This window comes from Hemicordylus capensis, chromosome 4 (genome assembly GCF_027244095.1).
Source record: "Hemicordylus capensis ecotype Gifberg chromosome 4, rHemCap1.1.pri, whole genome shotgun sequence".
NCBI classification, from domain to species: Eukaryota; Metazoa; Chordata; class Lepidosauria; order Squamata; family Cordylidae; genus Hemicordylus; species Hemicordylus capensis.
The window spans coordinates 80,833,372-80,853,133 of record NC_069660.1 but is presented as its reverse complement, the minus strand read 5'-3'; the positions used below and the strand labels follow the sequence as shown (position 1 = coordinate 80,853,133).

General features: G+C 44.2%; 1 protein-coding gene and 1 long non-coding RNA gene across 2 annotated transcripts; one reads left to right on the top strand and one right to left on the bottom strand.

The window, feature by feature from the left end:
* Positions 1 to 1,771: 1,771 nt before the first annotated feature.
* LOC128323759 (embryonic pepsinogen-like) lies at positions 1,772 to 19,592 on the bottom strand. The gene is made up of 9 exons (XM_053247469.1): positions 19,537 to 19,592; positions 17,524 to 17,686; positions 15,227 to 15,344; positions 13,614 to 13,732; positions 10,223 to 10,422; positions 7,567 to 7,680; positions 6,954 to 7,098; positions 5,282 to 5,395; positions 1,772 to 1,894 (listed from the first exon to the last, which is right to left on the bottom strand). Exons 1-9 carry the CDS (start codon positions 19,590 to 19,592, stop codon positions 1,772 to 1,774), a joined length of 1,152 nt encoding a protein of 383 aa, XP_053103444.1.
* Positions 3,429 to 4,179, top strand: LOC128323761 (uncharacterized). The gene is made up of 2 exons (XR_008306456.1): positions 3,429 to 3,566; positions 3,744 to 4,179. It is a non-coding gene; the product is annotated as an uncharacterized LOC128323761 (long non-coding RNA).
* Positions 19,593 to 19,762: the final 170 nt, after the last annotated feature.

The following is a 19,762-nucleotide window of genomic DNA, read 5'->3' as shown; positions in this document are numbered from 1 at the left end:
CTCTTAGAGAACACTGTCCAGTTACATACAGGGGCAGATTAAGCTTTTTGCCACCTGCCGAAACCCAAAAAGGGCTGAAAACAGCCCAACCTGTCATTTGGGAGGCAGGTGGACCCATGGGACCAGGAGCTCATGCTGCCATCGCCGCCACCATTCTGCCCTGTGCATGAAGACAGCCCAACCCTGTCATGATTTGGGAGGCAGGCAGGGCCCACTAGGAGCTCTTGCCACCATCCCTGTTGTGCTGCCACCATGCAGCAGTGGTTTTAAAAGGTATTAAAAACAGATTTGATTCCCCCCCGCAAGATTTGCTGCCCCTCAAAATTTGCCGCCATAGGCAAGTGCCTATAGTGCCTATGCATTAATCCACCCCTGGTTACATAGGGAGTTATAAAACTCAATCAATAAAACTATATCTATATACACACAACAAGTCATTCAGGTGGTCTCTATATCAAGTTTAAAAGTCCAGTAGTCCAAAAGTTCATCAATAAGATGGGGAAAGTGCAAGTCAATCTTCCCAATGTCTTGTTTTAGCCGAGGGATAACATATAGGTTTGCCAGCATCTGTTCATGGATATACTGTTAGATCTTAATTCAGTGGTACAATCAGGTGTATCCAATTTTAGTGTGAGAAAGGTCAGACTCTATTTAAGCCATTCAGCTAGAACTAGCAAAGAAAGCTGAAGGGAGTAGCTAACAGTAGCCCTATCCTTAGATTTGGTAGAAGTAAACAGTATGCAGGAAGTACTCCATATAATCTTTGGGGAAGCTTATATTTGGGGAAAGCAACAGATTATTATGTTTACACTATGATGGATATCAGTTTTTATTAAGGTTTATCATTTTGTTTGATTGTTTTAGTCCACTTTGGATTTTCATGTGGCAATTTGTATTACACTATATTGGTTACCAGCCTCTGTTGAGATAGCTTATCCATCATGTTTTGTCTTATAGTGATATTTTGTTAAATAGTACATTTGCCACTGAAGAAGACTCAATTAGAGTTGAAATGTGTCTGGTAACAGTATATTCATGAACAGATGCTGGCAAAGCTATATGTTATTCCTCGTCTTAAAAAAAAGACATTGGGAAGATTGACTTGAACTATATATGTATATATATATATATGGAATCTTTTTGATGCCTTGACTTATTGCTGAATCCATATAGGGTTTTGTTTTTAAAGGTGCAGATGAAGGCAACCAAGATGATCAGGGTCCTGGAGCACCACCTGGAGGCAAGGCTACAGCAATTAGGGCTTTTTAGTTTGGAAAAGAGGCAATTACAGGGACACATGATAGAGGTGTATACAATTATGCAAGTGGACAGAGATAAATTTTTCTCCCTCTCTCACAACACTAGGAGCAGGGGTCATCCTATGAAACTGATGTCCAGGAAATTTAAGACCAACAAAAGGAAGTACTTTTTCACACAGCGCATAATTAACCTATGGAATTCTCTGCCATGAGATGTGGTGATGGCCACTAGCTTCGATAGCTTTAAAAGGGGCTTGGACAAATTCAAAGAGGACAGGTCTATCAATGGCTACTAGTCTGGGGCATCCAGCCTCAGAGGCAAGATGCTTCTAAATACTAGTTGCAGAGGAACAACAGCAAGAGAGAGGACATGCCCTCACCTCTTGCATGTGGGCTTCTCATAACATCTGGTGGGTCACTGTGTGAAACAGGATGCTGAACTAGATAGGCTTTGGTTCTGATCCAGCAGGGCTGTTCTTATGTACTTGCTGTTGTTTCAAGGCACAATTATTCTAAACTGCCTTTGCCAGGCCAACACGGTCGTGTCCTCTGTCAAAAACACTGAAGTATTCTCTTATGAACACATCTCCTAGGATCCAGAGGTCTCCAGGTAAGTTTTGGAAACCACTGATGCACTCTCTTTGATTTACCTAGAGATGGAAGAAAAAGGATAGTTATCAGATGCAGGCAATTCTCCATATGTACCATTCAAGAAATTTAGTTTGATGAGGATTCTTGACAAATCCAGAGAATAGGAAGTGTATTCTCCCCAACCAAAAAACTCCCAAAAGAAAATGAGGTTAAATAATCAAGAAGCACAATACTGTTGGGTTGTGTGGTGCTGTTTTGTATTGTACTATTGTGCATTATGTATTCAGTATATTCATAATGTGGCATCCAAATCAGTAAGAATTAGCAAATTGTGCAAGCAAAGTGTTCAAAAGTTGCAGAAAAGCCCCAGAATTACAAACATTATTTTTCGGCTTGCAAAAAACATTGAATTGTAGTGCAGTCCTGTCCTCAGATTAAGACAGCTGAGCAAGAATGGGATTGCTATTTAATTCCTTTGTGCTAGTTGAAAAAAACATTGTGACAGTGTAGTGGATTTGCACTGGTATAGTGATGCTGTTGTATCCTTATGGCAGAAGGACACTGCCAGCACGATGGGGTGGAGGTGAGTGGGGAGCACAGTTTCATTGGAATTCTGTGCTTGCTCAGTGGTCAGTCCTGCCCATAATGATGACATAACATTATGCATGCAGAAGAGATCCCACACAAAAATGGAGAGCCCCAACAACTGCCTCCCACTTCTGCTTCCCAGTCATGACAGGGGATAGGGTTCTAATTAATGCAGCATCCAATTATAGCACCACACTAAGAGTATATGAACCCAAGGAAGAGAGCAGAGTTCCTATCTCAAGAAGTACAGCATGAAGCTCCAGCTACCACCATGTCTAAAGATCTATGGACACACAAATGGCAAAATATGGGACGTGGTTATTGGAAACTTTGGCAAAAAGGTACCTAGCACAACAATAAACAGCCAAGACTAGAAACAACAAATATAGGGGCAGTATATTATATATAAATACTGTACAATAGTACATCAGCCAAGCAACATTGCATTTGTGCAATCTGCGTAAGTAGCACTAGCTGTGCAAATGCCAAACTTGTGTAAATTTCATTACACCAGAGTAAGCTTATTGGAAATAATGGGCTTGTGTTTGTGTAACACAATTTGCACAGTTTTGGCATCTGCATAATTAGTACTACATATGCAAATTGTGCAAATGCAACGTTACTAGGTAGTGTTGTGCAGTATGTCAGCCAGGAAGAACAGATAAATAGCTCTTGTATCCTTAAAACCCTGACAGATCCTCTGCCATAGGATTCCACAAACTCCCAATGAACCTCGACTCCACTGCTGGGACTGCAAGGACAAGGTGTGCAAAACACTCAAACACAATAAAGAGTGTCTCCTTCTTCCTCCCTACAATGAAGAGAAACTTAATACTGGCTTAGGATCCCCTTACTTCAGGTAGTAGCAGGGCATAGGGTGACTGCATGCAAGGGAGCCCCATTGGCTGCTGGCTGCAAACCCAGATGAGCTTCCACCAGGAATTGGGGTAGGGAGGAGAAACACGGCTGTTGGTGAACACCAAGCATTGCATTGCATTCCACTCCACTCAGTTGCTGGTCCTGACCAAGCATGATGTGTTCTTCTTTGCAGAAACAGAGCCAGTCACATGGCAGCAGAACAAACAGCTGCTAGAAATAGAGTTTCCATGCAGCTGCCTGCAGTGTTAGGTGAGTATTGTTTATCACTGAATATTAACATCGCCCAAGAGGTGAATCCTCAACTGTAGGCACCAAGGGAACTACTAGGTCAATGTACACCCAACCAGAGAGTAGAGAGCCTGGCTGGGGAATGTTACCATTATGCCTCACAGTATCCCTGCCTCTCTCTCTCTTTTCTCTCCTCAGGCAGCCATCTAACAGGCACAGAGGCAAAGAAGCTGCATTGAAGTAGGCAGCCTACAAGCAAGGCTGACAGTAGCAGTAGTGCGAGACCAGCTGCTCATTTGTGGGGCAGTCCCTGTTTTCCTCCCAGGACTCCTGTACTTTCGGAAGCTACTTGACAGATAGAAATTCAGCCAAAACCAGCCCCCCATGAAGGTGCAGTAATGGGGATGCTGCTTCTGTTACTCTTCTGTCTGATGTGCCGATTTCAAAGATATCGGCTGAAATTTTTTTAGACTGGCATAGGAGATAATATTTCAGAGAATTATCCTACCCATTCTATTAAATGTATTGGAGAATATTCCTTCACAGAGCTAGAATCCCCATGGCACTATGAAGCTATCAGAAGAACTCACTCCAGAACTGATAATGTTGTTCGATAAAAGCATCGATTGTTTTAGATGTGTGTCTTTTTGGATTTGGATTAGCAGATTGAGAGCCTTCCTGCAGGGTTACTCACCCCTTTCCAATATTTTTGCTTGCTGGACATGCAAAAAGTGGGCTTTTCCTTGGGGGGGGGGCTCCACATGTACACCTCCAAAGCATGGCCAAAACCCTCATCTCCTGTTCCCTATTGCATTGCCTCTTCCTACTGAGCTGGCAGCTAAGTGGTAGCTTGCTCTTCACACTCCCCCTCCCACCTCTCCAGGGAGTTATTTGCACATGGCTTCATGCTGTGGGATAAATGTTGAGCAAAGCCACTTTGATTTACACTCGCAGCATTGAGGGAAGCAGCCCCTCCCCTCTGCTCTCAGGTTTTGTTTTGATGCAAGTTCACAAAGTGTTTTCCTTCTAGCCGGGGTGGGGGGAGAGATTACTAAAGAGTTACATCTGCATTTGTAAAGAGAGTATCCCTCTTATCATGCTAATGATTCTGCATCAGTGCCTCTCCCTATTTGCTCCAGCATTTTTCAGAAAAAGTAGCTTAAAACCAGCATTTTAAAAACCCAGAAATACCTCGAGATAAGCCAGAATTCGCAAGATAAAGCCCGACCTGTGTGTGGAGTGGGACCAAGGATCTTGAAGGGACTTCGGGGTAAGCTTGGCTGGTGCACACACTCTCTCCAGAAGGAGATTCGGGGTAGAAGCCCTGTCTGTGAAGCCTCCAGGGACCCTTCACTTTTTGTCCCAGGGCCAGCTCCAAGGTTGGTCCCCAAGACTACATGCATATTAGCTTTGGTGATGAGGATAGATGGGGCAGTTTGCTTTACAACAAGGCAATTGCCAGAGAAAAAAATTGGGGATTCATCTCTTATTAGGGATACAATTTTCTGAATTTGGGGTAGGCTTTTCTGCTATACAATAGACAGGCCTGCTATCACAGATCCTGCTATTATGTCCTGTCAGCATAACTAATATGATTTCTTCTCAATGCATTTTCCCTTTTCTTCCTGTGTTTTTCAGACTATGTATTCATAAATGCTTTGTGGTTTTAACCTACACAAAACCCTTTTCAACCTGTGTCCCTGAGATGAGTAAGCATTCTCCACAGACTGGGGAACAGATCCATTATGTACCTGATCAGTGTAGGCAGATGGGGTCAGAGGATAATGGATTCCATTGATCACAAAAACAACATCCGGCATATTGGGGAGGTTACTGCAGCTGACGTCATACTGCAAGGGATAAGGAAGAGATGTTATTCTGATAATGAATAAGCTAATAAATAAAATTAATGCAATTTGTTAGAGGAAAACCCCAGAAATGTAGCATCATTATTTTGGAGACAAACAAGGAAGCTCAGAAGACCAGATCTGACACTTTAAGTGATGTCTCGAACATTCTGGGAAACAATTCTAACTGTCCAGGTCTGCACAGTTCTGAAAAGCACATTGGAAGGGATGTGGTGAGAATTGCATGTGTTTTCACTGCATCCCCGCCCTGAACACATGAGATGGGCATGGGCTCTGTTCATCTTATCTGGCTCATAGTGGCACAGAAACAGCTCTCTGAACATTCCAAATAAGTAAACCCAGAGCTTCTCATCTTATTCTCATCAACAGAACCATAGCCTGATCAATTTAGATAGTACAGCACAAAATGTTAAACTCTGACCTGAGACAAGATTCCTCATTCTGAGGGTGGTAGTGCTGGCATGCTAAAGTACTAGATCTGTGCATTAAGTTAAAGATGATTGTTTGAGGGAAAGAAAACCTCATTCAGATATGTCAATACAAATATTTTAAGAAAGTCAATAGCACAAAATAGTAAAAGTCAAGTCTTTCTTGCTATGCATGGTGGACCCTTCTGAGAACTCACTATTTAGCAAAGCATGTTGGGAAAGCCCAAAGTACATACAAAAGTGCCCATCCGTTAACTTCTGGCTCTCTTTCTTAGATGTCACTATAAAATGCCTATTGTGCTGGTGTGTACTATATGATTGAATTCTTATCTGAATGTAGTATTATTGGTTTGCTTGTATTTCTGATCAACGATCGTAATAAAGTTATTCATTCATACAAAATGCAATAGGGTCATGGCAGATTCTCTAGTGGCGTTGATCACTTGAAAACTGTAGGGATCACTTCAACACTTGCCTCTGTGAAATTGGTTAGAGAGAGGCTGTCGTGGATCATTCTACATCAGGACCAAAGAAGGAGGTCAGCTGCTAAGAGTCAATAAAGCCTCTTAGAGTGGATGCCATCAATTCATCTAATTGTGTGAATTTAGCCAGAGGCGTAACTAGGGAAAATGGCGCCCGGGGCAAGCACTGAAATGGCGCCCCCCCGCGCCCCCAACATACTACATTATACTTAGGTTTTTCCTCACAAGCGCCCACTGCCGCCGCCATGCCAGGCCACTGACTGGCCGCCAGGCGCCAGCAAAGCAATGGGGGGGGGCACAGGCGATGCGGAAGGGACCGCTCATGGGGGAGGGGGCGCTGACGTGCTCCCTTGACTGCTGCAGCGCTGCTGCACTGAGCAGGAAACATTTGTATTAACAAAAAATTTAAAAAAAATTAAAGAAATTTTTTTTGTCATGGCGGCGCCCCCCACGTGACCAGAAAAGATGGCACCCGGGGCACGTGCCCCCCCTGCCCCCCCTATAGTTACGCCTCTGAATTTAGCTAAATTTGAACCCTCCCTGACTGATGGTATTGATTCTAAAATGACAAGGATTATCTTCCGACTGCACTGAAGAGACAATGGCAAAGAATAAGGGATTTTATCTTACCTCGCCATTCAGGCCTGGAGTAGCTCCAATAGCTTTTTGCAGGCTACTTATTTCAGCTTCTGGGCCGGCCAAAAGGGAGGTGCCTGTGTCAACAATAGCTGGACAGCCACCACTGCAGGCAATCGCCTGGCCATTCACTAGAATGCTGAGGAAAAGGAAGTGTTGAGATGCTGACATTCTTATGTATTTGAAACACTACAGCTATAGTTGATATGATAGCCGTGCCCTTAGGAAGTCATGTTGCTCCATTTACATTCTGGGCAGATAGTTGGTAACACTCTCAGCCATATAGCCAGTGTTCAGTCACAGCCTACATATGCAATTGTGGAAGGCAATAAAAGCAATGAACTATTTAAATAATACAGATGCCATGCCATATAGATACTGGATGCAATTAATGAAATATGACAATATAGGAGTATATGGATTTTCTTGCCCTCCCTCCTTCAATTCCTTTCACTTTGTAGCCCATTTATCTGAAGATAAATGGGCTACAAACTTTCAACAGAAAATTGCTTGACAGAACTTTTTAAATTTTTATAAAAATATTGTATCACATTTTATATTATTTTAGGTGCCCAATAAGCTCATAATACTAATAATTACTGCTTACCCATCCACTGCAATCTGCCAGTAACCTTGTTTTGTGACAGGTATCCAATTAATGGAACCAGTATAGTGAGAATCATCAATGGCACCCAAAGTGAGCACACTCCCAGTTTTTTCTCTGAAATGTGAAGGTATGATAGATTGTTAGCAAGGCATTCTTACACTTATGTATCTCATTACATGTATCACATTTCTTTACTTCTATCCAAATGTCTCCGTTTCAAGAGAGAGAAGATAGGTTTATAATCTCTTGCATTTCATTGGATCAACATCTGTTGGTGAATATAAAGGTTTTTAGAACTCTCATGTCATTCTGGCTGAGAAAATTTACATTTCATAGGAACACAGGAAGCTGCCTTCTACCAAACCAGATCATTTGTCCATCTTACTCAGTATGGTCTACATAGCTTTGGCCCTTCAGCTCTTTTTGGACTGCAACACCCATACTCCTCAGCCACAGTCACCAGTAGTCAAATATGGGAGTTGTAGTCCAGCATTTGCAGGAGCGTCAAAGTTGTGCAGTGACTGTCAGCAGCTTTCTATGGTTACAGGCAGGAGTCTCTCTTAACCCAGCCTGGAGGTGCCAGGGAGTGAACCCAGGACATTTTGCATACAGATGCTCTTTTACTGAGCTATGGTCCCATGCCCTAAGGGCAGTGCTCACACATAGTCTCCCATCCAAATGAAAACCAATGCAGACCGTGCTTAACAAAGGAGACAATTCATGCTTGCTGCCACAAGACCAGCTCTCCTCCAGGAGAAATAAAAGATGACTATTTATTTATTTATTTATTTGTTTATTATATTTACTTAAAATGGGACTTTTCAAACTTGAAGTCCAACTCCCATTATTCCTGGCCACCATGGCCAAAGGAGTTCTTGTCCAACAACATCGGAGGACCCAAGTTTAAGAATCCGTGATTTGTTTCTTCACAGCAGGCCCATCCTAACATCTCCTCCAACTATTTAAATTCAGAAATGCCTATGTAAAAGTTGGATCTTCCAAAATCATGGGTTCTTTTGACATTAAGTGATGTTGGCTATGTGGGACAGTATTGCAGTTGAGAATGTCATGCCCCCAGATCTGGGAGCATCCCCAACTGAAGGATGAGGTAGACTGCTCAGGGGGTGAAGACAGAGTAGGAAGACCATATGACCCAGGCCCTGGGCAGTCCTGCACCACTGCAACTCCCTGCACTAGGAGAACCAGGGGAATCTAAGCCAGCACCTCCATCACAACCCAAGGACACAGCCTTGCCTTCATCCTCTGACTCACAAGAGTTCCCTGAGGACCTGACAGCCCTTGTAGTGGCCTCTCTGAGTGCTGCTGGAGCCAGAAAAACATGCAAGACTTCCTTAAGACAGACAGCCTTCCCTAGGGAAGGGACGTGGGTGGCCAATTCACTCTGCTTCAGTAACAGCCGAACTATAACTAACACTGATAGTCTGCCTCAACCAGCTTCTGGAGCAACATCCCTCCTTTGTGGCTAAGCCCAGTGCCGAGATTACCTCCGATGCCTCCTCAGATGACGCCTCCTGAGACTGAATCCCAGAGGATGAAAACTGCAGAGGAAGACTCCAAGACCCTTGCCACAGATATCAGGGAGGCTGAACCACTTGGTCAGAGTCTGGAGGGGCATCCCACAGACCCACACCTCCAGGAGCCCCCCAATAATGTCCACAGGTATGAGATGGGAGAGAAAATCCAAATGGGTCCTGATTCTGTGGAGTCCTCAGGACCTAGCTCTGCTCCTGATGCCTCTGTCAAGGAGACCAGCCAAATGGAGAGTGGGGGTCCAGCCACAGACTCCCCTCGAAAAAAGTCACCTCCCTCTCTCCATCCAAAATCCAGGAGAGGTGCCAACACCAGATTCAGCTGGAGTTTCAGCAGTGGCGTAGAAGCAGCAGGCTGGCACTTGCTGTCTCAGCTGGGAGAGGTCTACTCAGAAGGAGGGGTCTACTTGGGAGAATGACTTGCCACCATGGCCAGGTACCGGGGATTGAGCCTGAGAGGCTTGAGGAAGGGTGGAGATCTGGGGGCCTCCATTTAATCTTCAGTGCAGTGGTACAATGAGTTTGCTGGTTCAGCAGCTTGCATAGTGGTGCTTTCCAGATCCTGGAACAGCCTTGTTCCTGGAGATTTGAATTTTCTGTGTCCGCTAACTGCCGGCCTGAACGTCCCGTGCTCCCAGGCCTGACTTCTGTAGGTTCCATCTTACCTGCCTAGAGGTCAGCCCACTCCTTCTCTCCCTCTAGCCTGCACCTACAGAAGAATAGCCATTTTGCCTAGCGCTGCCTGCTGCTTGGGTTTAGGGTTACATGACACCCAATTCATGTGGATTCCTGCTGGGAGCTAGCCAAGGTCCTGACCCCCTTTCACCTTGGAGCTGCCTGAGCCTCATATCCTTCCTGGCCCCCTGCCTCAGCAGAGATCCCAGCTTGGCCTAGGGCAGGACATAGAGGCATTGTTCAACGCAGGCCCAGCACAACAGCAGCCACCTTCCTTAGGACATAGATTTATTTACAAGATGCAGTCAGCAGGCAAAGCAGTGACCACTGTGTACTGTAAAGTCATCTCAGGTACATTTCATTTCAATGTTCCTTCTATCTATGCACAACTAATTATATCACTCTTAATTTTATAGTGAAAGATTACTTACCGGCTGAGATAAACAGAAAACAAATCTTGCTGCACTAGGCCCAAGTTCATCAAGTTGTCAAAGACAGGAGTTGCTCCGCCAGAAGCAATCGACGGATAGGCTAAGCCCAGGATCCCATCAAATTTAGCATTGGCAAAGACGCTGCCAGGCTCGCTTGTGCTTAAGCCAAATATCTGATTGGTACTGGTAAGACCGGAGACCTGAGAGAAACAAATGCTCTCTTTATTTCTAAATCAAGTTGGTGAAACACAAAGCAGACTTTCACTTATGTCACAGGCCCTGTTCACACTGTGGGGCCATTTACACGAGCAGCAGGGGGCGGGAGAACTGTTCCAACTCACCTTCCACCAACACAGTCATGGAAATGCTGCTGGGAGTGTGGAACATGCTCTCAGATGATCCGTGCTGCACCACACTGTCCTGGCAGATGGGTTAAGGGAGTGCTTGCTCCCTTAACCTCGGCTAAGAGCCGGGCTTAGGAGTAGGGTTAAGCTGGGTGGGAGCGCCGGGATCCATGCTGATCCTGGCACTCCACATGAGCAGCTGCATTATGTTCAAGAACAAACAACAAATATTTATATACCGCTTTTCAACAAAAGTTTCCAAAGTGGTTTACACAGAGAAATAATCAATAAATAAGGATGGATCCCTGTCCCCAAAGGGCTCACAATCTAAACAGAAACATAAGATAGACACCAGCAACAGTCACTGGAGGTACTTTGCTGGGGGTGGATAGGGCCAGTTACTCACTCCCTTCTAAATAAAGAGAATCACCACATTAAAAAGGCATCTCTTTGCCTAGTTAGCAGTGTTGTATGGTCAACACACACACAGTAGCATACTTCCTATCAGTACCCTGCATTTGAAGGTACCTGAACCCAGGTTCACTTTTAAACTGAAGGCATATGCAGTCATGCACACAAAAACATACATGTGTGTACAGACCCTTGTATTCAAGTACAACATGACACCACATAACTTCTGAATAAGGCTACAAGCCAATGTATGTTTGCTTGAAAGAAAACCCAGCGGGATTTCTGAGTAACTACACATACTTGGATTGGGCTCTAAGGCCCTTTCTAGACAATAACATTGAAAATTGTAAACCACACTGAAATTGTATATAGGATGGTATGAAAATATAATAAACAAACAAACAAACAAACAAATAAAATGGGTAATCTGGACGAGTGTGAGGTCATCACACAAACATAGAAAACTAAATGGCTGACATGTTCCGCAGCCCTCTGGTGATGGCTTGAGCATCCTTATCCTGAAGACTTCTTGCACAATGGACCAAGTGCAGAGCAGGAATGATTTTCTCCTCTCTCCCCTCCCTCCAAAAGCCCTTGCCACTTGTATAAATATGTTCCTGAGGGTTGCACATCCCTCAGGAACATATTTATACAAATGGAATTTGCTTCTGGAGGGAAGGGAAAGGCACAAACATAGCTCCCCCATTCTCCCCCATGCCTGGTCCGCTGCACAAAGAAGTCTTCAGCACAGGGACTCTGAAGGCTCCTTGCAAACCTGCAGCAATCCTTCCATTGCTGAAGGGCTGTGGAGAATGTTGACCAACAATAACAGTGGTTGACGCATCCAGCCCAATGTTACTTCTTCATAATGCTGCTCAGCTCAGCTGCTGGGCCCTTCGGAAGCAGCAACAGGGCTGCACAAGCAGTAGTGCTGCAGATTTCTCCATTGTCCTGATTCAGGAAATCTGTGGAAATGCTGCTTGCACAACCATCTGCTTTGTGCAGCACTGATGCCACCTTTCAAGGGTGCAGCATTCCCACAGTGCAACCAACCTATGTAAAAGGCAATTATCATGATAACTAGTAGCCAGCATAATGGTTAACTAGTGCATGCTGACTTTTAGCCACACTGCCATGTCCTAAGCTGGCCATGTGAATGCTGGTATCATGTACAGAACTCAGCGTGAACTGGCTCCTTGCCAGGGTGGGAGCTACCAATGTTCCACTATGCACATAGAACATGGGCCACTAGGGACACTGGATCCGCTGGGGTGGGGCACCATTGTGGGCCCCATCATTCACCTCCACCCCACTCATCTCACTTTCCTCTGCTTGCCAGCTGGCTCACAAGGTCAGAAGCTAGAAGGCCCCATTTTGTAAGCGAAAGAGGACATTCCTGCTTCTGACTCCATGAGCCAGCTGGGAATGGAAGGCATGCATACACCCTGTATCTGCATCAGGGCACATGTGTGCCTTCCATTCCCAGCTGGCTCACAGGGTCAGAAGCAGAATGGCCCCATTCTGCTTGATGAATGGGGCCTTCCAGCTTCCGACCCTGCAAGCCAGCTGGCAAACAGTGATGGCTAACAGGAGCAGCAGGAGAGAGGCAGCACCAGCAAGGCACTGCAGGTGGCAGGAGCAGCAGCAAGGCATTGCCAACGGTGGGCAGGGAGCCAGTCCATGAGGCACTGCTGGGGGGCACCCGTGTGAACATGGGCCCTCCAGCCCTTCCTGAACATGGGCCCTCCAGCCCTTCCTGTGCCACTGCTTGCATGCCATCATTAACTGAGCAATATGAGATTTGACCCATTACTGATATATTTTATAAACATTTAAATTCCATGGTTCAGCTTAACACTAAAATGCTCAATGTGGCTTATATGAGATAAAATACACTAAAATAAACTATACAGATTGCATTAAAAACAATGATATAAGAAGAAAAAAGTTTCTTTCTATATTGTTAGCTTGAGTTTCGCTTCCACTCCAGTGTGCAATGAGATCATCGATCTGCAAAAAGGGTGCAGAGTGTAGAGCACAGGATGGCCCTTTTAAAATTTGAAGATGAACCTTCATTAGAAGGGCTGATTGTGGCTTGCAACCCATTAAGTTTACTTTCTGGATCAATAGCTTTTCCTCTGCACCCTTTCTGGAATCATTCTCATACAGAGCTCATTCTGAAAGCTTCCCTTTTGTCAGATTACTTCCACTCTGCACCTATCTTTAATTTTATGTCTTTATGACAACTCAGTATACCTGTTTATTCAGAAGTAAGTCCCATCCATCTCAATAGACTTTACTTCCAGGTAAGTGTCTTTGGGATTTGCAGCTATCACATTATACTGCTTTGATTCTAGCAACACCCATTGAAAAATAAGCTTTTGCATTATGTATTTTGTTATGAATTCCTTGCATACATAACTTTAGGAAAAAAATAATGTTACTGGGCTTTGATGCTGCTTTAAAGTTAGACTCCTAGCATTCAAGCAGTCTGTGAAGCACACAGACCTGTTCTGATGCACACAAAAGACAGTCGCTTACAGCCTTTCCTGCCCAGCTTGCCCTGTATTCATTCATTCATTCATTTATTCATTCAATTTCTATACTGCCCTTCCAAAATGGCTCAGGCAGCTTACCAGCACCGTGTCGTATCCCAAGATCCCTGTCATGCTTCCTGTGCCATACTGAATGGATACTGTCCGTTGTGTCCTTCTGAAGGTGGAAGACTGAGATGGGCTAAACCTGTTATGGCCTTCTGAAATTGGAAACAAAACATTTCACAGCTTTTGGTTTAGAGCAGATATCAAGCAGACTTACAATATACATTTCCCCTCTGTCATGTCAGCCACTGAGGTCAGAGGATCTTACTCCTAGGTGAATGCGCAGAGGACTTTGAGCTGAATCACATGCGTGTAATGCTGGGTTTTCTGGCTGTGAAATAATGATCAACATCCAGCAAAGCATTAAGTGTCTGCAGGGGTGCAGCTAGGTAATGTCAGGGTATGGATCTAATGGTGTTATCACCCTGCCTTGTCATGGGGTTTGGGGCAGACTTGAGGATGTGCATGCTGCTGCTTCTGTTAAGCCAGGGATTCTCAAACTTGGGTCCTCAGGTGTTATTGGACTTCAGCTCCCATAATCCCCAACCAAAGGCCACTGAGGCTGGGGATTATGGGAGTTGAAGTCCAATAACACCTGAGGACCCAAGTTTGAGAATCCCTGTGTTAAACACATGTTCAGAGGCCCTCTCATCCTTGGCATTTGTTCATACCTTCCCTATTAATGTGTCTCCATGCTGGAGAAAACATCATCTGAATCACTTCACTTGATTATGCCCCCTGCCCTCAACAGTAATATGCATTACTTCAGTTGTGAAGCACACAGGGTATTGTGTGTGTGTGCGCGGGCACATTCAGGGGAAGAACCTTCAAGACTCCTAAAGCCATGTGTGGCAGGGCTCCTGAATAGTCACATATGAGTTTCCTTGGCGCATACGAAGCAAATATGCCAGCTGACTTGCATATATGCCTATTCAGGGTCAGACATATGCCTTAATGGATCATTTTCTTGGGTCATTGTCCACCTCTCTAAATGTTTCGTAATCTTCACACATAAGACCAGCCAGTGTTAAAACTAAACTTTGTAATACTAGCCTCATTCATGGCTCAAGGCTATTGTTGGCCCTACAAGGCTATTGTAAGACTCTTCCTTAAGGAGGTGATAAACAAAGACAATTAGCACTTCTGAGATGCAAGGAGGACAAGTGAGAAACTCTGCAAACTGCTTGTAGGCAACAGGCAATTGGCTTTAGTGGGGGATTTAATGAGCTGCTTTCATATTTACTGGAAACTTTGATGATAAACAGCGGAGTTGTACCCAAAGATCCACTGGTAACAGCACTGCTTTGAGTCTGGAATGCTGTGCTGTAGGACTGTCTGCTACACACTTCAAAGGTTCAAAATGGGCAGTTGTGTGCAACCGGCACTTCTGCAGGTTTCCCCCTTCAAGACAGTCAGGAAACTTGCAGTACTGCTGGTTGCACAACCACCATTTTGTGCAGCCCTGATGCTACCTTTGAAGATCACAGCCCCACATAGAACATGCAAATGCTATGCATCATGTCAGCCATTGAGCCGGTATTTTTTATGCCAGTTCATGGTCCCACCCACCACTTTTTAAAGTCAAAGATAACATGATTAACTCCGTTGCAGGATGTGCTTGAATTGCCTTGATGTAGTCAGTTACTTACGACATGCTGTGCTAATGCAGTGGACAGAGGGTACCCAGAGATTAGATGATCCAGTGTCAAACACAACAGTGAAGTTCTGCGGTGGGGTTCCGATGTCGATTGTTCCATAGTATTCTGTCTATTAATCCATAAAGCAAACATACTTAACAAGGTTTTCTTTCCTTTTGTAGATTTTCAAACATTTTAGTTGCATATAGATGTGTGTGATTATCACAAGAAACCTTGAGTGCTTCATAAGGGAGAATGTAAATGCAAATTACATTAAACCTGTCACTAATTTGTGGGCTTAACACTGGAAATAAGCTGGAAGTGCCCCCGTACAGGGGCACAGGGAGCTTACCTGCAGCCAGAGGACGAAGTCCTTCTGCTGGCTCCCACCTCCCTTTTGATGCTTAATTGATGACACAAAGCACATGCATGCATGCCCCAAGTCACACCCCCTGCATTGGATGTCAGATGTGGGGGGCGTGGCCAATACTGGGGATGGGGCCAGTCAGCTCCTGCAGAGTTTCCCCTGTCAGTGGTTTTTCTCTATCACAGTGGAAGTGGCACAGGTTGCAGGGAAAGGAGTGCCCAGTCAGTAATTCAACGAACCAAACCGTTGATTGGGACTGCAGGGGCTGTCAGGCCCTGTCCCCGTTATTGGCCACACCCCTGCATCTGATGTCAGATGCAAGGGGCATGGCCTCAGGGGGTCCATTCAGACCTCTCTCATCCTCCCCAGTCAGCATTTCATTGAAATGCTGACTGGCTGGGCTTTCCTCACTGGCTGGGGAGGAGAGAGTGTGCCTCATGCTCCCAGCTGGTGAGCACTTTCTTTGCTGGCTGGGTGTGGGAGGGGGCAAAGGAGTGCCCTGGCTGAGGGCGCAACCCCCCCACCAGACCCTGACAGCCAAGGGACAGTTGGCCCCCTTGCTCCCTTGCTCCCACACCCCTGCCCCTGTGAGACAGAAAAAGCAGCAATTGTAAGGGCTCAATCCACCCTGAGACTACACTGCATTGGGAGGGGGTTCTAACACTTCCCCCTGTGCCATTTTTTCTATTGGAATTAGGAGCCAGCATAAGTTGGTCTCTTTTTCTTGCCCTGCCCCCACCCGACCCCCTTTTTCTTTTCTTTTTTGAAATAATGTCACCAGCACAGGGAGTAACACACATCAGGCCTTTTCTTCAATGTGCACCCAGACACAAAACATGCAGTCCCCCCACTCCAAAATGTGCTGCTCTGAAAGAACATTTGTGCAGTTCAAACAGCCAAGTAATGCAAAAGTTGTATTATGGTAGATGGTGTAAAAAGTGATTGCTAACAATGCAAAACATAAAGCAAGTACCCCTGGCTCCTCCAGATCCCAAAGCCTAATCAAGCGTACCCCCAGTTCTCCACCATTCCCACCAAAGACTCCTCCTGCAGACTCCACTGCTCCTCCCCACAGAGGCTTCACCAGTTAATAGAACACTCTTCTGCAACAGTAGCATCAATTTCTCAGTTCGGAGGATTTTCTCTGTGGGCATCTAAATGCCATGGAATGTGACTCTAGGCAACAAAATGTGTGTGCAAAGAAAATGCACAAGTGTGTGCTGTAGTGGCACATGCTCTGTGCGTGAATTACGCTCCCGTAAGATTGTGCAGTTCTGAATTTTCCTTTTAAAAAGCTCTGATACATATCATAGCAGGGAAAATATGTACTTTTGCTCAGGGGAAGCATACTAGAAACTTTGGACAAGATGTAGCCAAAGTTCAGTATATTTACGCCTCATTAATTTCAGTGAGAAAGAGAAGCCTGTGGAATCACATAGACTTCCGTTTTAACTGTTTGGGCACAACCCAGCAAACGTTAGTCATGACTTCAGCTCCATAGAATTCAACAGGTCTTTCTGTTAGTCTTGACTTCCATTCTATTGTTTTAAATGGGATTTAGTCCTGACTCCATTTGTTGCATTATGCCCATTAGGCCTGTCCTCTCGGTAGGGTGAATTGGGGCAATTGCGCCATCCTGGACCCTGTTCCATTTAAAACTTAAATGGCCTGTATGAACACATCTCAGCTAAGGGGCATCCACATGGGCTATTTGGAATTTCAGTGGTGAGCCCCTGCATCTCACTGTTAAAGGGCCCCACACACGCGCTGATTTGCCCTAGGCAAATGGGACCAACCCACCATGAACTGTCCCGAGCCCATTATATTGTTAACTCCCTGATGTAACCAGAAATAGCAGAATGAATCTGACTTGAGCATCACAAAAACTTTTAGCAACTGTTGTTCAGTAGCACAAGAAATTGGTAACAACAAATCTACTCACATCTAAGAAGTTCAGAAGTGGCTCATTAGCTATCAGGGTGGCTTTAGTAAAAGCTGGTTGATATTTTGTACCAATGTCATAATTATAGCGCTGTAGAAAGTTTTCCAGCAGATTTTTCTCTCGGAGATGCTCTCTCAGTTTCTTCCCTCTCTCCAATGGAATCCTAGTACACGACAAACAAAAGTAGTTACTCGGTTTTTCTGCTTAGAGATGTGCTCACTTTAAATCAACCGTTCTATTCCTTAAACAAAAACATAAATATAGGTTTTGTGTTCTCATCCTATTCCATCTCTTAACTAACAGATCTAAGCTCTTCTAAAATTAAAGTACTTAGGCTGCAATTCTAAATGCACTAACTAGAAATTCAATCCCATTCAATACAGTGCAACTTATTTCTGAATAAATGTGCACAGGAATGTGCTGTAAGGGAATCAAATGGAAAGACCACAACCACTTGGCACAATCAAAGGCTTTTTCAGCATCCAGAAATGCCAATATGGGCTGAAGTCCTGCACACAGTTGCTCATAAGTTCCACTGAAGTCAAGGAGACTTACACAACTGTGATGGATGGTCAGAATGGCACCAAAGGGCAAATCACAATTTGATCTTCTTTAACTTTAACACAATCTAATGGCTTTAATGTTCATTAAGATGATTAGGAGGGGTCCATCTTCGGGTGCCACCAGTTCATCTAGTCACCACCAGATGAACCTAGGATCGGGCCTTCTTAGTTGTAGCCCCTGGGTTGTAGAACACACTTTATGGAGGCCTTCAGGAGAGCCTTAAAGACCCATCTTTTAAGCCTGGCTTTTAATGATATCTAGTTTAAATTTTAATTTTAATCTGGTTATATATATATATATATATATATATATATATATATATATATATATATAATTTTTTAATTGTTTTAGTATGTATTTTTAATTTTAATGTAAACCATCCTGAGTCACTTTAGGAAGTGCAAACAAACAAACTTGTTGCAATGTTAAAGCAGTTTAAAACGAAAAACAGAAAAGACCTTGTAGAAGTATATGTGTTCAGTATTTGACTGACATGAAATTAACTCTTCCCAATCCACTGAGTTGTCTTTCATTTCATTTAGTGTGAACAATGCTTGGGGTTGGGTAGATAACAGGCTTGTGATATCTCCTTTTCTTTTTAAAAAATAGAACCTTTTCTAATACAGCTCACCAATTGGAGCCAAATGTAAAAACAGTGGCTCAAGCGAATGGACATACACTACAAATTAAAGAAGAGGGTGCTCTGAACACATGCTCAATCCAGGCATTTGATTTCAGTACCAGAACTGAGCTCACATTCCCTTCCCACAAACATCCACTACTGGTTTCCCCCCAGACCTCTTCATTTCAGAAGCCTAATTTAGGGAAACAAAGTTTTTTGTTGCTGTTGCCATTGTTAGATAGCTGGAAGAAAGAAATCCTAGATAATCAATTGCCAATTACTCAACAGATCTATCAGTAGATCCTACTATCTTCTGCTCATCCCTTCCCTGCCTTCAATTGTGCTATTATGCCTTTAATAGCTGAATGGCCGAGAATGGCTTAGATGTCCCACCTTCTCCCACCACTGCAGACTTATGCTACACAATAAGTTTCAGGTGCTGAACTTCAGCCTGATGCTCAACTATTTAGCAGGGGGAGAGTAACTGGCCCTATCCACCCCCCAGCCCAGTACTTCCAGTGACTATTGCTGGTGTCTATCTTATGTTTCTTTTTAGATTGTGAGCCCTTTAGGGACAGGGATCCATCTTATTTATTATTTCTCTATGTAAACCGCCCAGAGCCATTTTTGGAAAGGTGGTATAGAAACTGAATGAAAATGAATGAATGAACTATTGAAGGCAACACACCCTGTTGGCTTAGAAGCTAGTCACACTGTTTCAAACATTTGTATCTGAAGATATAATTAACTCTTCTCTTATTACTTGAGTAATCAGAAAAAAAATAGCTATCCGTGAAGAAAGTATCAGTAACAAATTGATTACTTACTTAACGAGACACTCAGAGAGTGCAACAATGGTGAAGAGAACTGCAAGGTGCTTCATCCTGCTCATTCAAGGAAGACTGCTCCAATCGCTTTGATGCATGTAGTATGCAATTCTGTTATTTTATAGCATACAGAATGGAAAGACCCACCTATTTCAGTAGTCCAGCCCATTCCTGCCAGCTAAAAAGGGAAGCAAGCAACCCATCACATTACTTTGCAAACATGTTG